At 34.0% G+C, this 22,187-nt stretch overlaps 2 protein-coding genes across 51 annotated transcripts in view; one reads left to right on the top strand and one right to left on the bottom strand.

The window, feature by feature from the left end:
• Nucleotides 1–9,167, bottom strand: part of b6 (pentraxin-related protein b6) — a 61,266-nt gene extending 52,099 nt beyond the window's left edge. The window contains exon 1 of the mRNA XM_074121073.1: nt 8,774–9,167. Within this exon, the coding sequence (XP_073977174.1) occupies nt 8,774–8,802 (29 nt within the window). The 5' untranslated portion in view covers nt 8,803–9,167. The remainder of the gene's footprint in view (nt 1–8,773) is intronic.
• The window catches only part of LOC141450519 (coiled-coil domain-containing protein CG32809), a 218,382-nt gene that overhangs the window by 140,006 nt on the left and 56,189 nt on the right, over nt 1–22,187 (top strand). The window lies entirely within an intron of this gene.

Below are 22,187 nucleotides of genomic sequence, written 5' to 3' on the forward strand. Positions count from 1 at the left end.
GTTAGTGCAGTCGTAGAAATGCTAGAGGAAAACCTCAGTGAAGCGCAAATGTGTTTCAACGCTCGTCTTAATCAGAATGGCGATATTGCCAAACAGTTAGCAGTCACGTTGCTTATTCAACATCATGAGGTTAATATGGTAGAAAATGAAATAAATATTTCTTCTGCCCAGTTATCTAACTCGATTGAAATTTGCAAACCAAACTACCGTTCGCATATTCATTGTTACTCTAATTACTGGATCAGTGCAGGCACTCATTTAATACAACATGCCAAGTGCTAGAGTACTAACTGAATAAAAAACCGCTTCGTTACCTCAAGTCAAGGTTGCATATTATTGTATTATCTAACGTAAATACTAAACGTGACTAATTTTAATTCGTCTTTGAATCACTGTATTGCATCTAGTTATAATTCTCAAGTTCACTTCTTTAATGAAAGAAAGTATTGTGTTTTTTCTCTTTTTGGACGGGTGGGATTTATGTCCAGCTAATGATCAGCTGTCGTAGACATCGGAGACGGATAGCTAACATAATTTACTATTAAATAAACCCAACCAATTAAATAAAATCCAAGGCTAAGACCAGGAATCGAACCAATCCCATATTACATCTTAGCTTTGCCTAAGTCCTAAGTCTTAATGGATAGTTTAATTGTGCACAAAACAAAAAGAAGCGTTAATAAATTTTCTGAGGATTTCGGATTAAACAATTTGGATGGCGAAGGATGGAAGTTCTTAGAGGCAGATTATAAACAAACAGGTTTCACTAGGAAACTTTCAAGTCTATTGTTAGAGAGAGATGGATCATTTCTATAATAGCCTGAGGAAAGTTCTACATCATGTTATCAAATTTTGGCATTTCCGGAGAGCTCATGTCAACATTCCAAGATATTTCTAACAACATATCCCAGTGTCGCATAGAGTAGTTAGGAAGGGTAGCCCTATTACAGAGGATGTGTTCTGCATTTGATGTTTAATTAGTTCGTTCTGAAGTCATCGGTAATCATTTACTTTCTCTTCTCTACTGTAGTAAGGGGAGGTATTGTAATCGTACAGATTATGGAATTTGACTTATCGCTGGGAATGTCTGGAACCGCAAATATCCCTGAGTCCGTATACGTGACTTCAGTTCATTTTGCGTTCTAACTGTGAGCAAGATTCACTATCAAATCACTATAACTCATTTTGAAAGTGCGAGCTGCGAGTTTTTTAGTTTAACAAAACATTTTCGCTATCACATTACCTGAGCCAACAGAATTACTCACTTAAGTACAAACTAGGCTAGTATTAGTGAAATGCAAGAAACGAACTGTTTGGCCGGATGTATGCATGTACTTTGGTCATGACATTGTTATCTTGTAACACTTATTTAACTTTCTTCAGTTGGTATTGGTCTTGCCATCCTTTCTATCAGTATTGGAATTAATAGCGATCAGAACATTGTAAAAAGTCAACCCTTAATTATATTTTTATTTGAAAAACTAAGACAATGTTTCAATAAAACTTAAAACGAGATTTGAGATCTTTATATTGAAATCTGCTTAATATCTATAACAATTAATAAATGTTTCCACCTCACGCTCAATGTAGCTAGGAAGATTATCTATCATATGACTGTTAGTTTACGTTAATAAAAACAACTAAAGATGAGGAAGTGGCTACTGTTACTGTTCTAGTCTCTGTTCTTTAGATTGTATTGCATAATGTATGAATGTTGATTTAGTGCTGCTGGTTGGTTGTTTTGATTATAGCGTTTTGTTCGGAGGTCAGGGACGCTTGGTTGAGCTCCATGCGTCTGTTTTGTAGTATAATATAAGTACGTGTCACTTTCATTTTTAATGTTTACGGTTTTTGCAGTTCTGTGTTGTTCCTTCTTTGCAAAAAAAAACTGCAAAATGTTCGTACTTTCCTGGGTAACACAAAAGAACATTTTGCCAGAACACCTAATTGAAGTTTTTTTCCACAATACTTAAGGCCCCTTGAATCCCAAATAATTTTTTTTTTTGGCCTTCGTTAATTTGTGATGGGAAAACAATTCAGCGGGACTGACTATTTCCTCAGCAAAGATTTTTAAATGAATCCGTTTATTTATATTAGTTGATTGTTTGTAAGAAAACATTTTAGGCAAAAATTACGTTCTGTTAGTGTTGTTAGGGAGAAGTTTTGCGAGCTTCTGCACCCCAAAAATGGTTTTAACTATTTGCTTTTTGTGAGATTGAGTCTGTGCCACACATTGTCTTCTAGTCCAATTTGGAATCGGGCCTCTGTAAGAAGCAGAATAAAAAAACTAGTCTACAAGTGAGCTCCGCAGAAAACAGCTCACATAAGCACTGTATCAATCAAGAACGCCAGGGCAGAGACGATCGAACTGTACCTTCCACCTTCTGCTCCGTGTTAAGGGCGCCACATGTTTACATTCTCTAAAGATATGGAACGCAGTTATTTCCCTCTGGCCACATTTCCAACACATCGGTTCTGCAGCTAGTCTTTATCCTGTGTAGTAGCTTCCGACGTGAAGGCAATGCCGTCTGGAATAGTGCTACTCGACTTCAGTTCTGACAAGAAGACAGATTGAGTGTCAGATCTCACCGCAAATATCTTAAGAGTGCCACAAACCCGCTGTATTTCTCGCAGTAAAGATTTTGCCTTAATGTAAACTATTTTTCTCAATGTCTTTCCCCGTAAAAAGATTCCGAGTCGGAAGGAAATCGCATGGTCTTCTGCTAGGCAAGCCGGCCGCTAGTCTCGTTATCTTCTTTTCTATTGTTCTCCAGCATCCAACTCAGCCTGACATTGTTATGGTTCGCCAGAGTCGACCATTTTCCTGCCACATTTGTTTATGCGATCATCATTTTGACACAGTATCACAGTCCCCATTGTCTCTGCTGAACATTGCAAAGTGACTGTAACTGCTTTATTTTCGGGAGTTTTCTTTTCTATGTCCATCCGTATGTGCAAAGTGGTTCTTATTAACATAGGTTCTATAAAAGATTTTCTTACAACATAGAAATTTATGCATGTTTTCATTTCTTATTAAACGAGGTAGGCATGTCGCTTCGTACAGTTTTGGCTTCAAAAGGTCGACAGGAAAAAATTGGAAAAGCTCTGCAATAGGGTTTTAGTCGGCCATCACGCTCCTTGCAGTCAGCAGTGTAATTAAATAATATTTCTACACAAACATAAATCCTACTCTTGTAGCATATAATTTTGAACTAATATTGAAGTATTTATTTATAACATTTGTGCCTTATTAATGTAGTTGAAACCAACAAAGCTGTTTTTAACTTAGCAGTTATTTATTAACTATTCCTTTTATCTCACCAATGATTTCACTTTTCTGTTATCAATGAAACAACTTATCCGCAATTTAGTTACTTTCTATTATTGGAACACATCTAGCAATAATTACTCTTAATTTATCAAAGAAACTGAGATAACATTTTGATATTATCCGCAAGGTCTGTTACATTCTTAGAAACAATTCTTTGTGATAGAGTGAAAAATCAGGATGCCAATGTGTAGCTCACTTTCTTCTACTAGAAATATCGACATTATGTTTGTATGAGTCCTGTTCATACAATAGTATACCCGCAGATATTAAACTGTATCTTAGTTATAGATTTAGTAAAAAGTAGAAATGATTATATATTTCCTCTTAAACTACATTTCTCCTGTAATGCATGCAATAGGAAGTGAATGAAATTTGTCAAGAACCACTTAGAAATAGGATAGAAAAGAACATGCGCATTCATACACTTTTTTCAATAAACACAAAACGTGATGAATGGCCAATTTTTTCAGTTGTCAATCTTTAATGCTCTCATTTTACGCCGATCTTATCTAATTATTATGCAATCGTGTTTTCTTAGTCATTAATTTTTTTTTTGAGTAAAAAAAAAAAGAATTCATAGGGGAAATGTTTAAATACTAAGTTAATTGTTTAGGCTTTAGAGGTTATTCTCTCATTACTATCAGAAGTGGAGGCTTCATCAAACGAACTGCTCGTTACTGAGCTCGATGAACAGTTCTCCACATTGTGTCTCTATCACAACATTGTTCATTTTCTTCTCTACTTATTCTTTTATTGATTGTCAGTTTTATTAGAACAAATACGGGCCAATTAGTAGTGCCTAACCACGTGTAGTGATAGTGATTATTGCTTTTACCTTTGATGCGGGCGTCAAGTGGCTGAGATTTCACTCGTACCACTATCTTTATATCACAAAACAACTTTTTTTTTTTCTTTTCTCTGTAACTCACATAACAACGCCCTGAGAAAGACAATAAATTTGTGGAAACGTTGGCGTAAAGACGGAGTGTTGTTTTTTCATTCTGAATCCTCGCTATTTCAATGCTAAATATTAATAGTTTACGGTCATTAAAACATATTAAAAATTTCAAACTAGGTTCAAAAATACATTTTTATCAACTTAGTGAGCTAAAAAGGGCCACTTCCACCCCACACCTCATCTTAAGTTTTCTAATTCTTAGGATAAAGTTCCTCTGGAGAAGTGTATTTCATAGCAATTGTAAGATGCAAGTTAGATTAGACATTTGCATAAAAGGGTCTGATTAGACATTTACCGTTTTATTTTGGATTATTTGGGACTGATAATCGATAAGGCGTGGTACCAAACTCAAATCCTCGCAAGTCTGTTCCTACAGGAAGCCTGTTGAAGTAAATTTACCTGTGTTCACCGCTTTGTTATTGCAATACATTATAACCAAATCTTAGTTTATTGAAAGTGGTTAGTATAAAAAACAAAGAAATATAAACATATCTGTAAAAATTCTTCAAATAACAACTTTACTATTTGATAAAATAGGCTTTCTTACTAGAAATACAGATCAAAAAGGCATCAAATTATTAGATGATTCTTCATTTTACCATTATTAAGAAGTGTACGTGAAGTACTTGAAATGAAATTATGTGAATGATTTAAGCTTATTTCAATATATGAAAAATTACAAGAATTAATGTGGAATTTTCATAACTAATTTATTTTAGAAGGTGAAAAGAATATTGCCAATGTCAATCATTATTATTTTCAATGATTTAAGGCGCGTCAACATCTAAGGTTATTGGCGCCCGGAGCTTTTTCCAGTGCACTGCCGGCCTCCGGACCACTGTATTCTCTCGTTACAGATTACACTGGCCATCACCGGACAGTGAGCTGTAAGAAGCTCCTAGGAAGAGAAAATCTAAGCAGCTGGATTCAAACCCAGGACCTCCGCGTGGGAGTCCAGTACGCTAACCGCATAGCTAGCCCCTTCCCTCTATTATTATTATTATCATTATTATTATTTGCCTAGCTTACGACCTTAGGATTTAGCATCTTCAGGGCTTATGCTATTGATAACCAAAATATTTTTATTGTTATATGTAAGATTGGTATGTCGTCTCTCTTTTATGATTATTAATTAACAATGAGCAGTACTATAGTAAATTATTTTTAAAAAATCGTTAAAAATAGAACTTATTTTTATAAAAAAGATTTCCGGTGTTTATTTTACTCAAAACTGAGAGAGAGATACAAGAGTTTTTGAGGCATTAAAGGTGTAATTTTTTAGAAGAGGGATTCAACTTCAGTTTAAGTTTACTGTAATTTTGTATGTGAGTTTGTTTTAGTAATAAATCGCTGGCGTTTGCCATTCATCAAGCCCCTTTGCCATTTATCAAGCCCCTTTGCCATTCATCAAGCCCCTTTGCCATTCATCAAGCCCCTTTGCCATTCATCAAGCCCCTTTGCCATTCATCAAGCCCCTCAAAAAAAAAAAAAAAAAAAAGAAAAAACAAACTTTCATTCTTAGAGTCAATAAATATAACGATTTCAATCTGTTCATTTGCAGTATCTCTACAGTGTGCTCCACTTAATTGCAAAATTTAAAAAATGTTTTATATCAGACAATTGTTCAATATCCTTCTTATAGCCCCTATCTCTAATTTGAGAGGTAATTTTGATAAAATTTGAAATGCAGAAAGAGAAAATAAAAAAACCTAGATTCTGAATTTTAGCACAATTTGAGTTAAAAATAAGCAATTATTATTACTATGTGCACACACAAGCGTAATTATTAATAAAGTAGTTACGTGATCGTCCTTCATTATATAGGTGTGATTCAATATAAGTAAGTGGATAGACAAACCAGTTCTTGTAGTTAGTTCTCTCTCAAGAGTATCCGAGTCCAGTCTAAAATGATTCAGGTATCTTTTCAAGAAACATCATTGTTCATTTTAATGAACAATAAAAAACAAAAAGTTCAACTTTAGCTGATAAATGTAATTTTATAACGCCGTCTATTGATTACCTATTAATGTAAGGTTTGTCTAAAAATATGAAGTAAGGATAGAAATAACTGAAATTCCTTGCTGCTTAATACAACAATCAAGGAATGAAATTGTTATATTTTCATTAACTTTAATTATTGATTATACCGTATATTTTGCAGTGAAAAAGCTTTGGTAAACCTTTATACATTCACCACAGTCAAATGGTTCATGTTTCTGCACACTTTAATAAAACTAATCTCTGCTCATTGAACGTATTCAGTATTTTAATTTTAAATGTTAAAAATAATTAAGCGCCAAATTCAATTATACTCATTTAAAAGCCGATTAATGTTGAAGTTTATCGAAGTCAGTGACGTATTACTCATTGGTTTTGGTCAATATATTCGGTTTCCGCTTTCATTTTTAGCACCCATTTTTATTAGATAGATAGATAGATAGAAAACATACTTTATTATCATATTTACAAACAAAATAAATAAAAATTACACATTTGAATCGTATGAATACTGACATGAGTACAATCGTCTGTCAGGAAATTGTGGCTGACATTTTAAAGAAGAGAGAAAAAAAAACACAAAAAAAAAAACATTTTCAAAACTTATAATACTTTAAATAAATAGAAATCTTTTTAATTTAAGGAATGGGAATCGGGCTCTAAAGGGAAGCACTAGTTAATAATAATAACAATAATATTAATAATAATCAAAATAGTAATAATCAAATACATCCGAGACATGGGTTGATATTACTGTTTAATAATTGAAATTTGCTACTAGAAACATTCTATATGCCATAGATTCTTTAATATAGGCAATTAATGGCAGCCAATTAGAGCCATACAACAGCAGAATCATTTCACTTTCTTTTAAGGTCACCTTGTCAAAGAATTTCTTTCTTATAAAACCTAATATTCTACAGTGACCAAGAAAGTGAAATACATCTTCATTGACGCCCATATTGCACATACTGCATGTTTTTTAGCACCCATTTTTAGTATTTAGTTAGTCATTTAGGGAATGCTTGTTTAAATTGTACCCAAATTACATTACAATTCAATTAAGCCAGCCAGGCAGGGTGCCCAAGCTTGGTTTAAACAAACAATGAGCCGTATTCTTATTACATAACTTCTTCATAGCTTACAATTTCATTTTGATGCTTTTGAATCCAGGTTCTAAATTGTTCCTCGCAGAAATTATCTACACTCCTTTTCTCAATATTACAGTCCTGGAAGATAAGATTTTCTATTGGTATTTGAGCTCTGGTCTCCCATTTTGGGTGTAAGGAGATCTTGGGACAACAGATCCCACATTAACAATCTGGTTCAAAGAGTCACTTTCTTACAACACCAAAACCCTTTACCGCAGTTAACAAGTGTTGGCCATAGAACCTCTGGATTGCAGTAGCGTAAGCTATCTGGCAAACTCTTAAAGAATCTTCTAAAGAGTAGTTGGCTTCAATGTTCCTCATATTAACTTTGAAGGAACCAAAATTTCAAAAAAATTGCAAAAAAAAAAACTCAAAAATAAATTTAGCATAATTGAACTTCCGGACTCCAAATACTCTTCATACTCGGAATTTTGCTTAAATTTTGGGTCTTTGTTAATATTTTAATTAAATTTATTCTGCTTTTTAACTTAAATTCAAGTAATAAGTTGTAAGTATAAATACTTCAAAGTTGAATATTTTTTTGTATATTACACTAATATGGAAGTTTAGAAATAAATACTGGATACCAACCTGGGCTAGAAGTGCCCTTAGTCGGGCTTTTTGGGGAAAGGTTCCGAATTAAAGTTGTAGGGCTACTTAAAGGGCAATAAATGTACTTAATTTACAGAAAATCTTAGGAACAGTTTTTGGGGGGGGGGAATTGCATCAGAATAACATTTTTATTCAATAAAGTGGCTTTTACGATTGGAATATTTTGTTCTAAAAGGTAATTGTAGGGTTTGATCTAAACCAAATATCAAATTTGAACTCCTTGCTATTTCCGTTTTTGAGTGTTGCTGGTCACAAACTCCACCCGTACAGCACACAGCGCACCCTTTGAGTGTTGCTGATCACAAACTCCACCCGTACAGCACACAGCGCACCCTTTGATTGAGAACCGAGTCCAATTTTTTAAAAATCATTCTTTTATATAAAAAAAAAAACCTCAAGCGAAATGGTGAAACTTGATTTTGAATTGGATTCGTTCGCGATACTTGCTCGTATAAATTTGGCAAACGCCATCCTAGCAAACTAATTGTTTGAATTTCATTCTTTGTTTCATTTGTTGGCATTATGAACTTGTTGGAGCATTCATTTCTAAATTTGAGCTCATTTATCAAAATGATAGATTATGCTTTAGTACATTCCGTTGTAACTGATGAGATCTCTACTTAATTAATAAAGTAAATATAGTAGAAAAACTACTTTTAAGTGCTTTAGTTTAACTTCTTGAAGATTTTTGCAAATAGTTAGTACGAATAGTGTTTTACTTACAGCAGAGTTAGAAATAATGCAGACGACATAGTTGCCGGCTTCTGAGAGATGAATCGATGCTATGTTTTCACTTTTATTAACTAATTATAACAAAACAAAAGTTAATTTGAGATAATTTTTTAAATTGTTAATCAGAAATTAATTATCGATATTATGAGCGGTGAAATGTTTGTGTATAAAGAGGAAAGTCTGGAGGTTGTTATCACGCGCGCACCGTCCACAATGAATAAAGCTCTGGAGGACGTGGGTTGTCCAGAGGTGGCAATAGAGGGGCAGCCCGTTCAGTCGGCTACACGTCTCCAACTTGAACAGACCATCCTACTCTGGCCACTTTCTCCCTTCTGATGGAGTTGCGTTTAGTTAGTGTGTCTGCATTCAATGCTGCTTTTCTACATTGGATTGTGCACTTTGGACATTACCATCACTAAATATTTATTTGTCTTCCTTCTGCGGGGAAAGAATGCCTGTTGATTTTAGAAATTTGCAATTTCTGTATTTCCCAGAACAGAGTGCTCTTCCTTTCTCAAGATTAAAATAAGTAAAGAGAAGGCTCTTCTACCTAGGATCCCCCAAAGTAGTGTCGGATATCCTTTAAACCAAGCGTCCTCAGAAAGCTTATTTCTCCAAAACTCCGTCTTACAGTAACGGGACACAGGCTTAGTAAACCGTAAACGATCTATGTTACATCATAGTTAACTTCAAACTTAATTGTGGTTCTCTAGCAGGAGTATTAAAAACGTTTTCTTTTTTCATTTTATTTTAGTACATCGTGGGCCACAAGAAATTATCTCGGGGGCCGCCAGTGTGACACCCCTGCTTTAGTAAGTTTGGTTAAATCTGTGGGGATTCGTTTAAAGCTTGTGTATTTAAATAAATTATGAGATGTGGGTTTTTAAAATGAAATGGAAATAATACTTCAAAGAAAAGAGTTAATATTTCGCGCTCAGAATGTGGGAAGTTCATAATGAACTGGCGCATCCAGTTGTTATATAAAACGGATGCACAGTACTTGAGTTGAACTAGTTGCGCCGGTATTGTGTCTGCAATTAGTGGCACTGATAGTTGACACTGGCTGTTCTAGTTCTTACAAGTTGGTCATTGTCTGCTGCTGACATTGTACACCTGTGTCTTCACTTTCTTCAGTCCACAGGTCACTTCGTGTCTTCCTGCAGGCCAGGCGCCCTCTATTTACATGCCAAGTTTACTTTATAAAAAAAATACGCTCAATTTATTTTTGCTTTTATTGTAGATCCACAGTTCTGTTCGCCATTTTCCATAATAATGCTTTCCTAAAGATTCCAAAACTTGCCTGAGCTTTTTTTTGGGGCACTTAGTGTTTATAATTTGCATTTTTAAACTAATTAAGATCTTTCCCTTTTTTTAATTCATCCGAGATTCGTTTCAGATGTCCGTAAGTCATTTAAACTGTCTACTAGGATAGTTGTATAATGGTTGATCACATATAGAACATTTTTATGGATTCTGTGAAGTGCGATAAATAGGTAACTTTCTACTTTTGCATTCTACTTCTGTCTACTCAAATCTGTAAAGAAATGTTCCGCTACCTTATTCTACCGGCGCCCACCAAATTACATATTGCATTCCATCTGCCATGCTAGTGTTCTCATTTTATTACAGAAAATGCGTGCTTGGGAAGTCTTTTTATTAATGGTTTCCGTTAACTAAGTTTACTGAACTGCGACTAAAATAGAATCAATGAGTCCCCATTCAGACTCATCCTGTAGGTGATGAACTACTCACCTGGATCTCTAGGTTACTTCCAGGGAGAGCAAAGGGAGTTGCAATCACTGCGCTAATAAATTCTTCTTCTCCTCCAAGGAGACCCTCTTAAAAGAAGCTGCATAAATGCTAGATAAGATTCGCCACCGTCTGAAACTGGTAGTTACACTTGCCTTCCATCGATACGCCAGGATGGGCAAGTAATCGGCAGTTACGGATTACCACTTCTTGACGCCAACATATTTCCTTCTCCACGTTCCCAGGGAGGATATTCACTCCTCTATCATTGCTTACACGAATGATAATCAAAGCGTAAAGAAGTAAGGTATTAAATTCTGCTATTTTCACACTTAATAGAATTTTTGCATTTAAGGCGCGTCAACATCTGAGGTCATTTGCGCTCAGGGGTTATTTCCAGTTAGCTGCTGGCCTCCAGACTGTCAAACAACACTGTCCATCACCGTGACCTATAAGAAGCTCCTAGGAAGTGAGTAGCTAAGAGCCAGCAACTGGATTCGAACCCGGGATTCCCGCTTGGTAATCCAATACGCTAACCACTGGGCGCTAATCCTTTCACAAACTTTGTTTTGTTTAACAAATTATTTTAAAACGTAGCAGCATGCCTTTCATTAAGAACTGGCCAACCAGTTACGGAACTCTGCAGTGAAGCAAAAACTTGCAGCAAGTTGTCCAAAAACTATCAAGAGACCAGAAGAAGATAGATTCGCAAACTAATAACGACTCTGACATTCAAGCGATTTCTTCATCAAGAAATTTTGTTTTTCCTTCTTCATCTCCTTGGTTTTTGGCTTCTTGTACTTAACGAATCAGCCATTTAAATGTTGGGTATTCGAACAAATATCTTTGAGTGTTAATAGATTCAAAATCACAATAAGGTATAAAATTAATGATTATATTCTTACAATGTTAACGCTGTTGACTTCTTTACATCCATTGTTTATGTTATTTTGAGTTTTGGTTTTTGATTCCTTTATTGTCCAGTCTATAAACTTTATCCACGACGAGTGCCTTTAGTATTTTGATTAATAAAAGAGTTATCCTATTGTTCTTTTATGAATCCAAAGAGTTCTGTGTAAATGCTGCTATCATCAGAAGTAGTGAGATTTGGTTCTTGATTTTAAGACGAACTACTTTTAGTCGATACTGTTTCTACATCCGGCCGTTCAAGCAGGAGCAGTTCCGAGGATCCTAAAGTCCTGCTCTTCGTCCTTTTTATTCTATTTTTTACACTTTCGAGGGATGAAGATGCAAGCATCTTACTTCTGAGATTATTTTCTTTCTATTCTCGTTTAGTCTACGTTAGCTGAAATGTAAGGGATTGCTGAAAATGATATCTATCTTTGCTGATTTTCGTCGGTCTACCTGGTTTCAAAACTGAACAAACTAACCCTAGAATTTTATGTTATGCCAAGTAGTTCCTTCAAATTTAGTAAACTTTAGACTCTCCGTTACAACTTTTGATTTCTTGGTTGGGTCAGTTTTAAGTAATATATTATTTATGAAGATTTCGTTATTTGTTTCGGTGTTAATGAAAGTGCTATAAATTATATTAAAAATGTTTCAAACCGGAAGATGTCGAGAGAGTTGACATTTTAAAAACATGACCTTTTTTCTAAACTAATAATGTTCCTCTCAAAGAAATTAAAAGTTAGGCTTACCTAATCTGTCTACTGCTTTATGAAGTAACTTGCGGACTGAATAGCTTTCCTTTAGAGTTCCAAGTGATGCACTTTACGTAGTTCTCAAAATGCGCTCTAGTCAGTTTGTGTCGATTAAATTTCTTATTCGAATTCCTTCAAATTAAGAACAGCGCAGAATTATTTACCATTAAACAATCTGCAAAATAATAATAATGTAATAATAAAGGAATCTCTGGTCCGTTCTTCAATTTTATGTATTATTACGGCAGCTCTGAAGATGTTATTGCTCAATAATAATTGAGCATTTTTTCAACATTTGTTAAGTGCGGTTTTTCAGCTTCATAATCAACGATATTAATGCTCCCATCTTTAGCGAACACTAGCAACAATCTTCTCGTTTAACATACTTGTCAAACTGGTGAGTTTAAATAATAAGGTGTACCTATTGCTTGAATGTAGTAAATAATTTTCGCAATTGTCTGCAGTTATAGACATAAATTTTAAAAAAAATAACGAGTTGTGGTTTCATTACAAAATTTTAGACATAATTATTTTATGTTCAAATGTAAACAATTTTTAAAAAACAACATCAACAACCAGAGGGTTGTTAGCGTTTGGAGCCTTTTTCTGTTGTTGCTCTGCGGCAGTCTGTGGACAGTGTTTTCTCATTGCTTACAATGTTTTCTATCTTCAGACAATAAACTGTCAGAGGTTCTTGGTTATAGAAAATTTGTGGTCTCCATCACGTAATCTTCGCATGGCTATCTTGCCCTTCCATTGAACTTATCTGTTATCCTTTTGAATTAAGGTTGGAATTGTGTTATCACTTGTTCTTTACAATTACTCTGTCGCCTACGCGCTTCGTAATTCGAGCACAAAAAAATATCAGCACTCTTAGATCGCAAAGACACTAGATGTATTGAAATGCTTGTTTTGTGGCCAATTGAATTCGAAAAAACCTGGGAAATGTGTTCAGATTTTGAAATTAACCCAATGGGATACAAAATAGCAATTGTTTCAATCCCATGTTTTATTGTATTTTATATACTTTCAAGAAAATTAACTATTATTTTTTAAACCGTCCTTATATATTGAATTTAACTGTTTGGAAATTGTGCTTGGGCTGCATATTGTAGTTAAATCAATGTTCTTACATGGGATTCACCCAAAAATTTAAGGGGAACGGAATTCGAAACGGTAGAAGAAGTATTTGAATAACTGGTATCTCTCAGTGCTCGGCTGTGGGCGAAATAAGAGACCACTGGTTCCAGAATACAGGTTCAATTAGCATTAAATATGAAAATATTTGAATGCTAAAACTCGATTATTAATATTTCTTTCCTTACTTTATTGTTTAGACACAATATGTCTTTTAGATGTTAGATGGTTCCATCAATTCCTTGTAGGGCTATTTTCGACCCTTCTTCTTTATTTGAGCATTGTGCTTTAGCATTAAGTAAAATTAGACTGGTCCAAATTTCTGGTTGGGGCACAAGAAGCCTCATGTTCTTTTTGTGCCTAAATCAATACTATATTTTTTTTTAATACGTTTTTTTTTTTTTTATGATTTAGGGCGCGTCAACATCTTAGGTTATTGGCGCCCGGAGCTTTTTTCAGTGCACTGCCGGCCTCCGGACAGTGTTCTCTCGTTACAGACAACACTGTACATCACCGGACAGTGAGCTGTAAGAAGCTCCTAGGAAGAGAACATCTAAGGGTCAGCTGCTGGATTCAAACCAGGGACCTCCGCGTGGGAGTCCAGTATGCTAACCTCGTAGCTAATCCCTTCCCTTAATAATAGATCTTATTCTGATAGTTTTCTAAATTCAAATAGTTTGTAATAAACTTTATAAATCCAACGTAAGGTAATTTTTATAACTAGAATATTTTAGTGTAAGGTAAAAGGTTTTGATAATAACAGTTCTAAATGTTTGACAATAAATACAAATGTGAACCAAGCTTCCTTTATCATAGCTTAACTTACATTTCTTGTCAGTTAATTTTATTGAGAATTAAACTGTAGAACGCATCTATTATCTGATGATATTCTAATTTTGCTAATTAATGTACTCGTAACTATTTCAAAAGTTACATGGGTCAAAATTATTATTGTTTCCAACGGTAAATTGTAAATTTAAAAAAAAAGCGAGTCTGTCTTTATTTAATACAGATCAATCTTTAAAATTTTCTCTTAAACCCAATAATGGTAGATTTTTAAATTTTTCTATTAAACTCCATCTTCCCCATCTTGCAATCAATCCCAACCTATATCAATAAAGTAATTCATTGCTTGAGAAAGTCAGCTATAAATTTCCAATAAAATTGGAAATAAGCAAAATAATAAAGGAAAAGTAAACGCCTGTTTTCTTCAGGATGACTTAAAGTCTAAGTACCAAATTAGAGGTCATAGACGAAGGCGGAAGCGTACACTTTACTCAGTGTAACTTCTTAAGCTGTTAGCATTAATATTAATAATAGTTCTAAAACTATTGACATTTTTTCTAGCAAATTAAAAGTAGCTACCACGATTGGAACTGGGGATCTTCCCTTTACAAATGCACGCTTCATAACCACTACTCTAACAACTTTTAATTAAAGATGCTTTATAATTTGAAATTGCATTCTCTACATAAACTCATGAGCCAATTATCCACATAGAAACCAGATAGCAGCACAGCAGCGCTGGGATCGGAATCTAAATGTGTAGCTAACGGTTCAAGTTTGAGTAAAATCATTAAAGCATTTTTAATCTTTAGCATTGATCTTAAAAGTAGCCAATAAAAACATTTGTTTCCTTTAAAGTAAATTTAAAAAATTTGACATCCTCTTTACCCAGCAACAAGGAAAGCAAAGGAAATCGTTTCTATTCTTAACTAAGACTAGCTTTACGCTAAAATTTTAACACAGCCTCTGAACGTAAATTTTAATATGTTAGATTAACAGCAACCAACATATTTACCAGAGCAATATGGCAGCAGTCTAGAAGGCGATACTTGCATATGTTGCGCGGGTCAGGTTACATACCAAGGTCAAAATTTGAGTAAAAAATGTATGTATGATATTAAAACCCTGTGTTGTTTACAACAGTTCACTGTTTCATACTTTGTGATGTGTAAATTATTATGTTGCAATATTTAAACATCACTCGCATAACTATCTTATTGACCTAAATAATACTACATCATTTCCAATTAGCAATGCGTGACTTTTTTTAAACTGCATCTTGATTACGTTCAAAAGATCAACAATGCTGTAGTAATTATAGTTTTATACTCGGTGTTTTTAATACTGTAAACATTCGCGCGACTATTTTCTATTCTTCAAGTTCTGTCTCATTAATACTCTACAAACTCCGAACATTTGAGTCTCATCATTTCGGAAGGCACCTTCCTTCCCCCTCTCACTGGGTATCCTTAATCGAATTTGGGAGAAATTTTTTCCAGGTAAAGTTGCAGAATTATGTGTTTCCAGTCACAATACAAAGTTAAAACAAATGTGTACAATTAATATTGTACAGGCGGTTAACCTGTACAATTATCTGTTATGGCGCCTAAGAGAAAAGCCTAACCAAATCATCTCCGAGATTGTCCATAATTGAATTTTTTTTTTTGAATAATGTTTTTAAAGTTTGGTAACCCTTAGTGCGCACCAAGTTGAAATAAAATCGTTGAATTATTTTTGAGGTTTTACTTCCAGCTGTCTCTGTTTTCCCAGTAAACTTTAAGTAAAGCCTTTAGTATTTTCAAGAGAAAACTGTTTTAGAGTAGAGAGATCCTGTCTCCTTAAGGATTTCCCCCTGCAGTAAAATGAAAGATCAAGAGGAAGAAATTGTCCTGTTTAATCCTTACCGCGCGGTAAGAGTTGCAATTGCATAACTTTTATCAAACTCTCTAAACACATTATTACTAAGTCACATTACATTACTGTGTTTAGATCTTTATCATTCAATGCTTAAGTCTGCCAACTTAATCAGTCCTAGTTCGTGTAGAGAATCGTTACGTAATTTGCTCTCTTTTGGAATGAAGATCAAAGTGACCTTTTCAGTACAACACGCAAAATAAAAGAATCAGCGAAGAACGTAGCGTATGACCGCATCCTATATTTTTCTCATTGACAATTCAGCCAAAATAGATTTCGTTTAACCAAGCGTTGTATTATAATGCGTATATTAATATACTAGTTAGATTAATATAGATCGTATATAAAAAAACAAAAATATCCTTTATGTGAATCGAAATTTACTGGATGATAAACATTTTGCAGCTTGTTATTTTTATTTCTTATGATTAATTAATGTAGATAAACATCAGGCACCACGGTAGCCGTGTGGTTAAAGGGAGGCCCGAAAAGCTAAGAAGCATTGAAGCATTGTGGTACTTGGTTCGATTCCCAGTCTAAGCCTTGGATTTTACTTAATGATTAATTTGAGAAATTAATAGTAAAGTACTTTTGCAAGTCCACCTCCAGTCCACGTCGCCTAATTCGGTAGATGGACCTAAAACCTACCAGCAATACAGGCATTGTTTTACTTAAGCTGTGCCATCACCGAGAATTAGTTTTCTAGCAAGATCAAATTTAAAGCCAGTCTTAGAATACACTAATCTCTAAATTGATAGGTCTTAGAAAAATGCTATTCTCTAGAAGCCCTATGCAATTACCTTCGTTAGATTTCCCGGCTTCTTCTTCTAAAATTGTGATAAAAATGTCAAGTTTCAAGAGAAATCGTCAGTAATGGAAACTGATATTACCAGTAAGAAAAAAAAAAATTCAAAAATTGGCAGAATGGTTCTTCTAAAATGTTTCCATTGACCTAATTTTCCCACTGCCTAACTGCAATATCATTAATCAGAATATAACTGAATCAAAAAAGTAGAGATCAAATCTCCTAGAAATAAGCTTTATTCTAACATTTTTATTTACTTTATTTCTATTTGATTACACTATTTGAATGGCTTGTAGAAGATAAATCATTAATCAAAACATAACAATCGAAAAGTTGAGTTACTATCACTCAGGAAATACATGTATTTCGTGTAACATTTGTTTCATAATTTTTAAGCAATACAATCTTATAAGCATATTTAATAAATTATTCATTAATTATTTGAAAAATAATAATAAAAAAGAAATGTCAGTCGATAGCAATTTGGCTCTAGTACATTTCCTAGTTATTAGGCTACATTTTATTTATCGTCTTGGAAAGAATATATTCGTTTAGTTTTGTATATATTACTCAGCATTGTAACTGGGCAGAGTGAAAGTGCAATTGTCTAGCTGCTGCACCTGGTTACAGACTAACAAACCTTAATTGAGGAGAGACCTCACCTAAAGTCATTTATATATTTCTGTATTACCGGAAGGAAATATTTTTACCCGTTATGGACACTTTAATATGCTGGGCTTTCGTCTCTCCTCAGTTCATCAAATATAATTTTTTTTTTTTTTAGTTTTTCTACTTTGAAAATATCTCTATTATTCAACATCGAAGTTTTTTTTTTTGTGCTTACAGTTCAAATCGTTTTTGGTAAATCAGAATTTCTAAATATTGTTGGTGTTATAGAAGTAAAACTATTACTTCTAAGTTCCTACAAGAATTCTTAACAAAAAAAATTCATTGCACAACTTGTTATTATCCTTTTAAAATGCCCCAACCAGAATTCCAATGTAAATATTCCATTAAATGCGTAAACTACGAAAAATAAAATTAACTTTTTGCTTTTGCTTAACTTACTGAAAGATTAACATCAGTTCTCCTATTTTAATGCACCTTTAGTTGAACGAAGTGTTTTAGAGATGAACTATAATTATTTATATATAGAGTTGCTTGAATAGAACCTTGAATAATGAAATTTACAAAATTTATGTTTTTGCAAAACATTGAATTATTCTTGAAAATTATGTGCATAAGGGAAAGCAATTACTTTTCCCGGGAATACCTAATGTAAGATCGCAGTAAAACTGATCTGGTCAGGAAATGTTTCAAATAAAAGCTTCATGTTAATTGAAATAACACATTTAGTTGTCTGAAAGTGAGTAAAATTAAGAAGTTTGCTGATCTACCATTGCTGAAATGACAAATGAGTGGAACTGTCCAGGTTATGAAACCACTTTTCTCTTAGAATAGAAAAACTGATCTTTTAAGGTCACGACTTGTTTGATGTGTTTGACTAGATCAACATCTATTTTCCGCAAAATATAATTTCAAAAATGTTGACAAGCGTCTGCGGAAGTGCTAAGAAAACATGAATGGAAATTATTCAGATATCGCATGGCCAGTCTAAACTGAATTCAGAGTTCAACAGTGCTACTAATAAAACTTCTTAATCGACTTTGCTAAGGGCTAAGTGCTAAGCTCCTAACTGAAGATCCCAATCATTCTCATTTGAAATATTTCTTCTGACGAATTAAAACAAAATAAACAAAAATTTTGAAGCAATGAACACCTCTGAAGAGCATCTGCACATGTGTAAAGTATGTGGAGATTTTGGATAAATGGATTTAATATCGAACCCAGAACAAAGGTTTTATATCCACATAGAATGAATTTGGTTTTGGGAATGTTCGCCACGGCCAGTAGTTAATTAATACAAAAAAATCTTCCTGCTAATGAACAAACTTACAAGTTAGTATTAGTCTACAATTTTCTATAGAGAGGGTACAATAAACCCTCTTTGTGGCTGCGAAAGGCTTAGGCCCTGTCCCGCTTTTGTAATCTGTAATTGGCAAAATTTTCTATACTCTCTCGAGGCTCGAAGATGACAGTACAGAATCAACTCCTCCTCTACAAAGTGGTTATTAGGCCGATGTTACTCTACGCCTATTGTGGAGCCTGAGCTGTAGTAGTGAACATCAAGAAACTCCAGACTGACCAGAATAAATGTCTCAGACTTGCGACCAGACTCTCCTTCCATGAGAGTGCATCCATTATCCCCAGGGCTGGATTTAGATGAAAAGAGGCCCTAGGCTATTCCACTTATGAGGCCCTTTCACCTCCCATTTTTATGTTTGTAAATTACATGAGAGATAATAAAATACATCTTGCCTTTTACTTTTATGTTTGTTTATTAGTCATATGCGTAGGAGTTCTCCTTATTTTCGTTTCAGGGTTTTAGAGTTCACTGTTTTTAGAATATGTAGAGTAATTTTAATTTTGCTAACTATTTGAATGTAGGCCCCTTTTGATCTTGAGGCCCTAGGCCCTGATTATCCCCATATACTTCTATATCCAAAACTGCAAGTTTTCCATCCTTTTTCCCAGCATATTTTATCCTTCTATCTACTATCCAGGTAATGAAGGTTATAATGTATGTACTTATACATTGGTACTTCATGTTTGTAATTAAATTTTACACATCTGTTAATAAAGTTTATTTATCTATGTTCGATTTAGTATTTAAGTAGTTATTGTGTAAGAACTTTTATAAATTATAGAAGTTTTACTGAATGTTCATATGTTATGTGAAAAAAAGATGATAGAAGCTGTTATTTAATCCCCAGCTACCTTTGATTAGCATTTTCTTAGACACAATTTAAAGGCTGTAAAGTTCAAACCCAGGGTTCTCATATCTCGTCGCAACAGTCTAATAGTTTACTACCATTGAGGTAATCCGTTCCCAATGATTAAAGAGAATGGGATGAAAAGTTCCCGGCTTCTCCAGTAGATGGTGCCAGTACATCATATACCGGTATTCCAGAGTTTTATCCACCTTACTAGCTTATATACCATGTACCAGGTCTATAACCAAAACACGTGGTAGTCTATTAAAAAACGCGTCTCTGTTATTCCGAGAAAATGGGAAAATTAGAAAAGCGTGCGGTAAAACTTCTATTTAAAAGATTTAACCCCGTTCCTAATCTAAGAAGAATTGGATTCTTCACTAAAAGACTCTCTACTCCATCTCCTTGAGGTTACAACTCCTGAAATTATATCAGAAAAAAAAGCAAACAAAACAAAAAATCGAGCTCGAACATTAAAAGTTGCTCAGATAGCGAAATTGTTAAATATGTCAACTGAACGTGTTCGAAACATTTGGGATAATTTTTTGAACATGAGAAAGCTTAGCTGCAGGTGGGAGCCATAATTGCTAACTGTTGTTCTGCCAAAACACTGTTTCTACTGTGAATTTGGCGTTATACATGTAAACGGAATCCTAGGCAAATTTCTACGTCTTTTTGTAACTATAGATGAGACATGGGTTTGACCAAGTACACTCCTGAAAGCGAACAATAGTCGAAACAGTGGAGCGAACCTTGTGAAGCTGCCTCAAAGAAGGTAAAAGCAAATTTTTCGCCGAATTAGGTTATGTCTCGACATTAAATGACGACATTGGCCTTAGCAAACTTAGCACCCAGCGACTATTATTTGTTGTCTAACCTCTGGAAAAAAAATTGCGTAGCAATGTAGAAGTCATTAGCGCGGTAAATAGGTATTTTGAGGAACTCGACGATTCTTTTTTTAAACTTGATATAACTGCATCGTTATGTAAAATGTATTGTAATTGCCTATTTTTTCAGGCCGGCTTTAAGTCCAACTACCAATTAGCTGTCGTGGTCAGAGGCGACTAGCAAACATACTGTACTGTAAATTTCTTTTATTAACCATTAAATAAAATCCATGGCCTAAGACCGGGAATCGAACCCAGTACCACAATACATATTAGCTTCGCAAGTCTCGCTTCTAACCGCTCGGCTACCGTGGCGCCTAAAAAAACATACTGAAATTGGAACGAAAAATGTACGAGTTATGTTAGTCTTTATGGAGGTTATGTTAGTCTTTATGGAGGTTATGTTAAAAAATAAAAACAAAAGTATTAAAAATTGTTGATTCCTTTATCAAACCGGAAACTTTTCACCCCACTCTCGTATATGAATTATTACATTAAAATTATGTTTGTTTTGAAACCTGATATCCTGCTAAGCCTTCAATTAACCCTTGAGAGAACAGCAGAAATACCAGTTTCTAAAAAATTTTATTTTATTTTGCGTAAATGTTTTAGAAGAACCCAAAACCTGTGTTTCCGCAGGAAATCAAATTCGAAAATCTCTCACTTCCGTCAATAAAGAGAAAGTAACAAATGAACACTTCCTGCCTATAAAAATATAGCCATAATTTTGTTAATTTTTTCCTGCTTATCAGTCTTGAAATTGAAAGCTTTAGAAAGTAGTTACATATGGATTGCGTAATAATTTTTAATGGCAAAATAGTCTTTTAAAATGTCTTAAGTTTTTAATAATTTGAAGCAATTCTTATTTTACAGCAAAACTGACTATATGTTTTATTATTATAAATAAAAGTAATAAAAAGAGTTTAATGTTTATTAAATATTTATGTTATGGCTGATTATTGCATTAATAAACCATTTGACGGTTAATTTTATACGTGGAAATATCTGGATTGGTTTTTATTTCTCTCCTTCGAGCGAATTAATGGGGAAAGGTAATTGGAGAGTCGAACTGTTATTGGATCACCAGTAATTATGGACCAGCTGGACAACTACTTTTTTGACACACAGTAAAGCATCTTCCCCAGCTGATGAGATTGTTGTACAAATTGAGTGCCGTCGTATTGCGTTTGTGTAGAAAGTCACTGGTTTCATTAACCAGGTCAAATAAATGTATGATTTTATGATCTAATGGCTAGGTATCTACTCTAAGTTAATTAGGATTGTTGTTATTTTATCTCTTAATTAACTTGTACTAGTTGCACATGCACAATCATACAGGCCGTATCGTTACTCCATTGTTCACCACAATTACAACCTTTACTTAATCATTAATTATAATTAATATAATAAATAATTATTTATCTTGAACGAAAAAAGAAACCTGTGATCTAAATGTCAGTTTGACTTTCTTTCGCTTCATTCAGCTGGCTGAAATGTACCTAAGCTTTGAAGTAGCGTCTGTTTATTTAATCTTTAGCTTCGGTACTTTACACCCAGCTCTTCTGCAACTTTAACAAAACTGAAGATTTAAAACAAATTTTCAAAGGTTTGGTTTTGATAAAATTGCCC

Source organism: Rhodnius prolixus, unplaced genomic scaffold (assembly GCF_049639745.1).
Source record: "Rhodnius prolixus isolate KJV_2025 unplaced genomic scaffold, Rpr scaffold_2, whole genome shotgun sequence".
NCBI lineage: Eukaryota > Metazoa > Arthropoda > Insecta > Hemiptera > Reduviidae > Rhodnius > Rhodnius prolixus.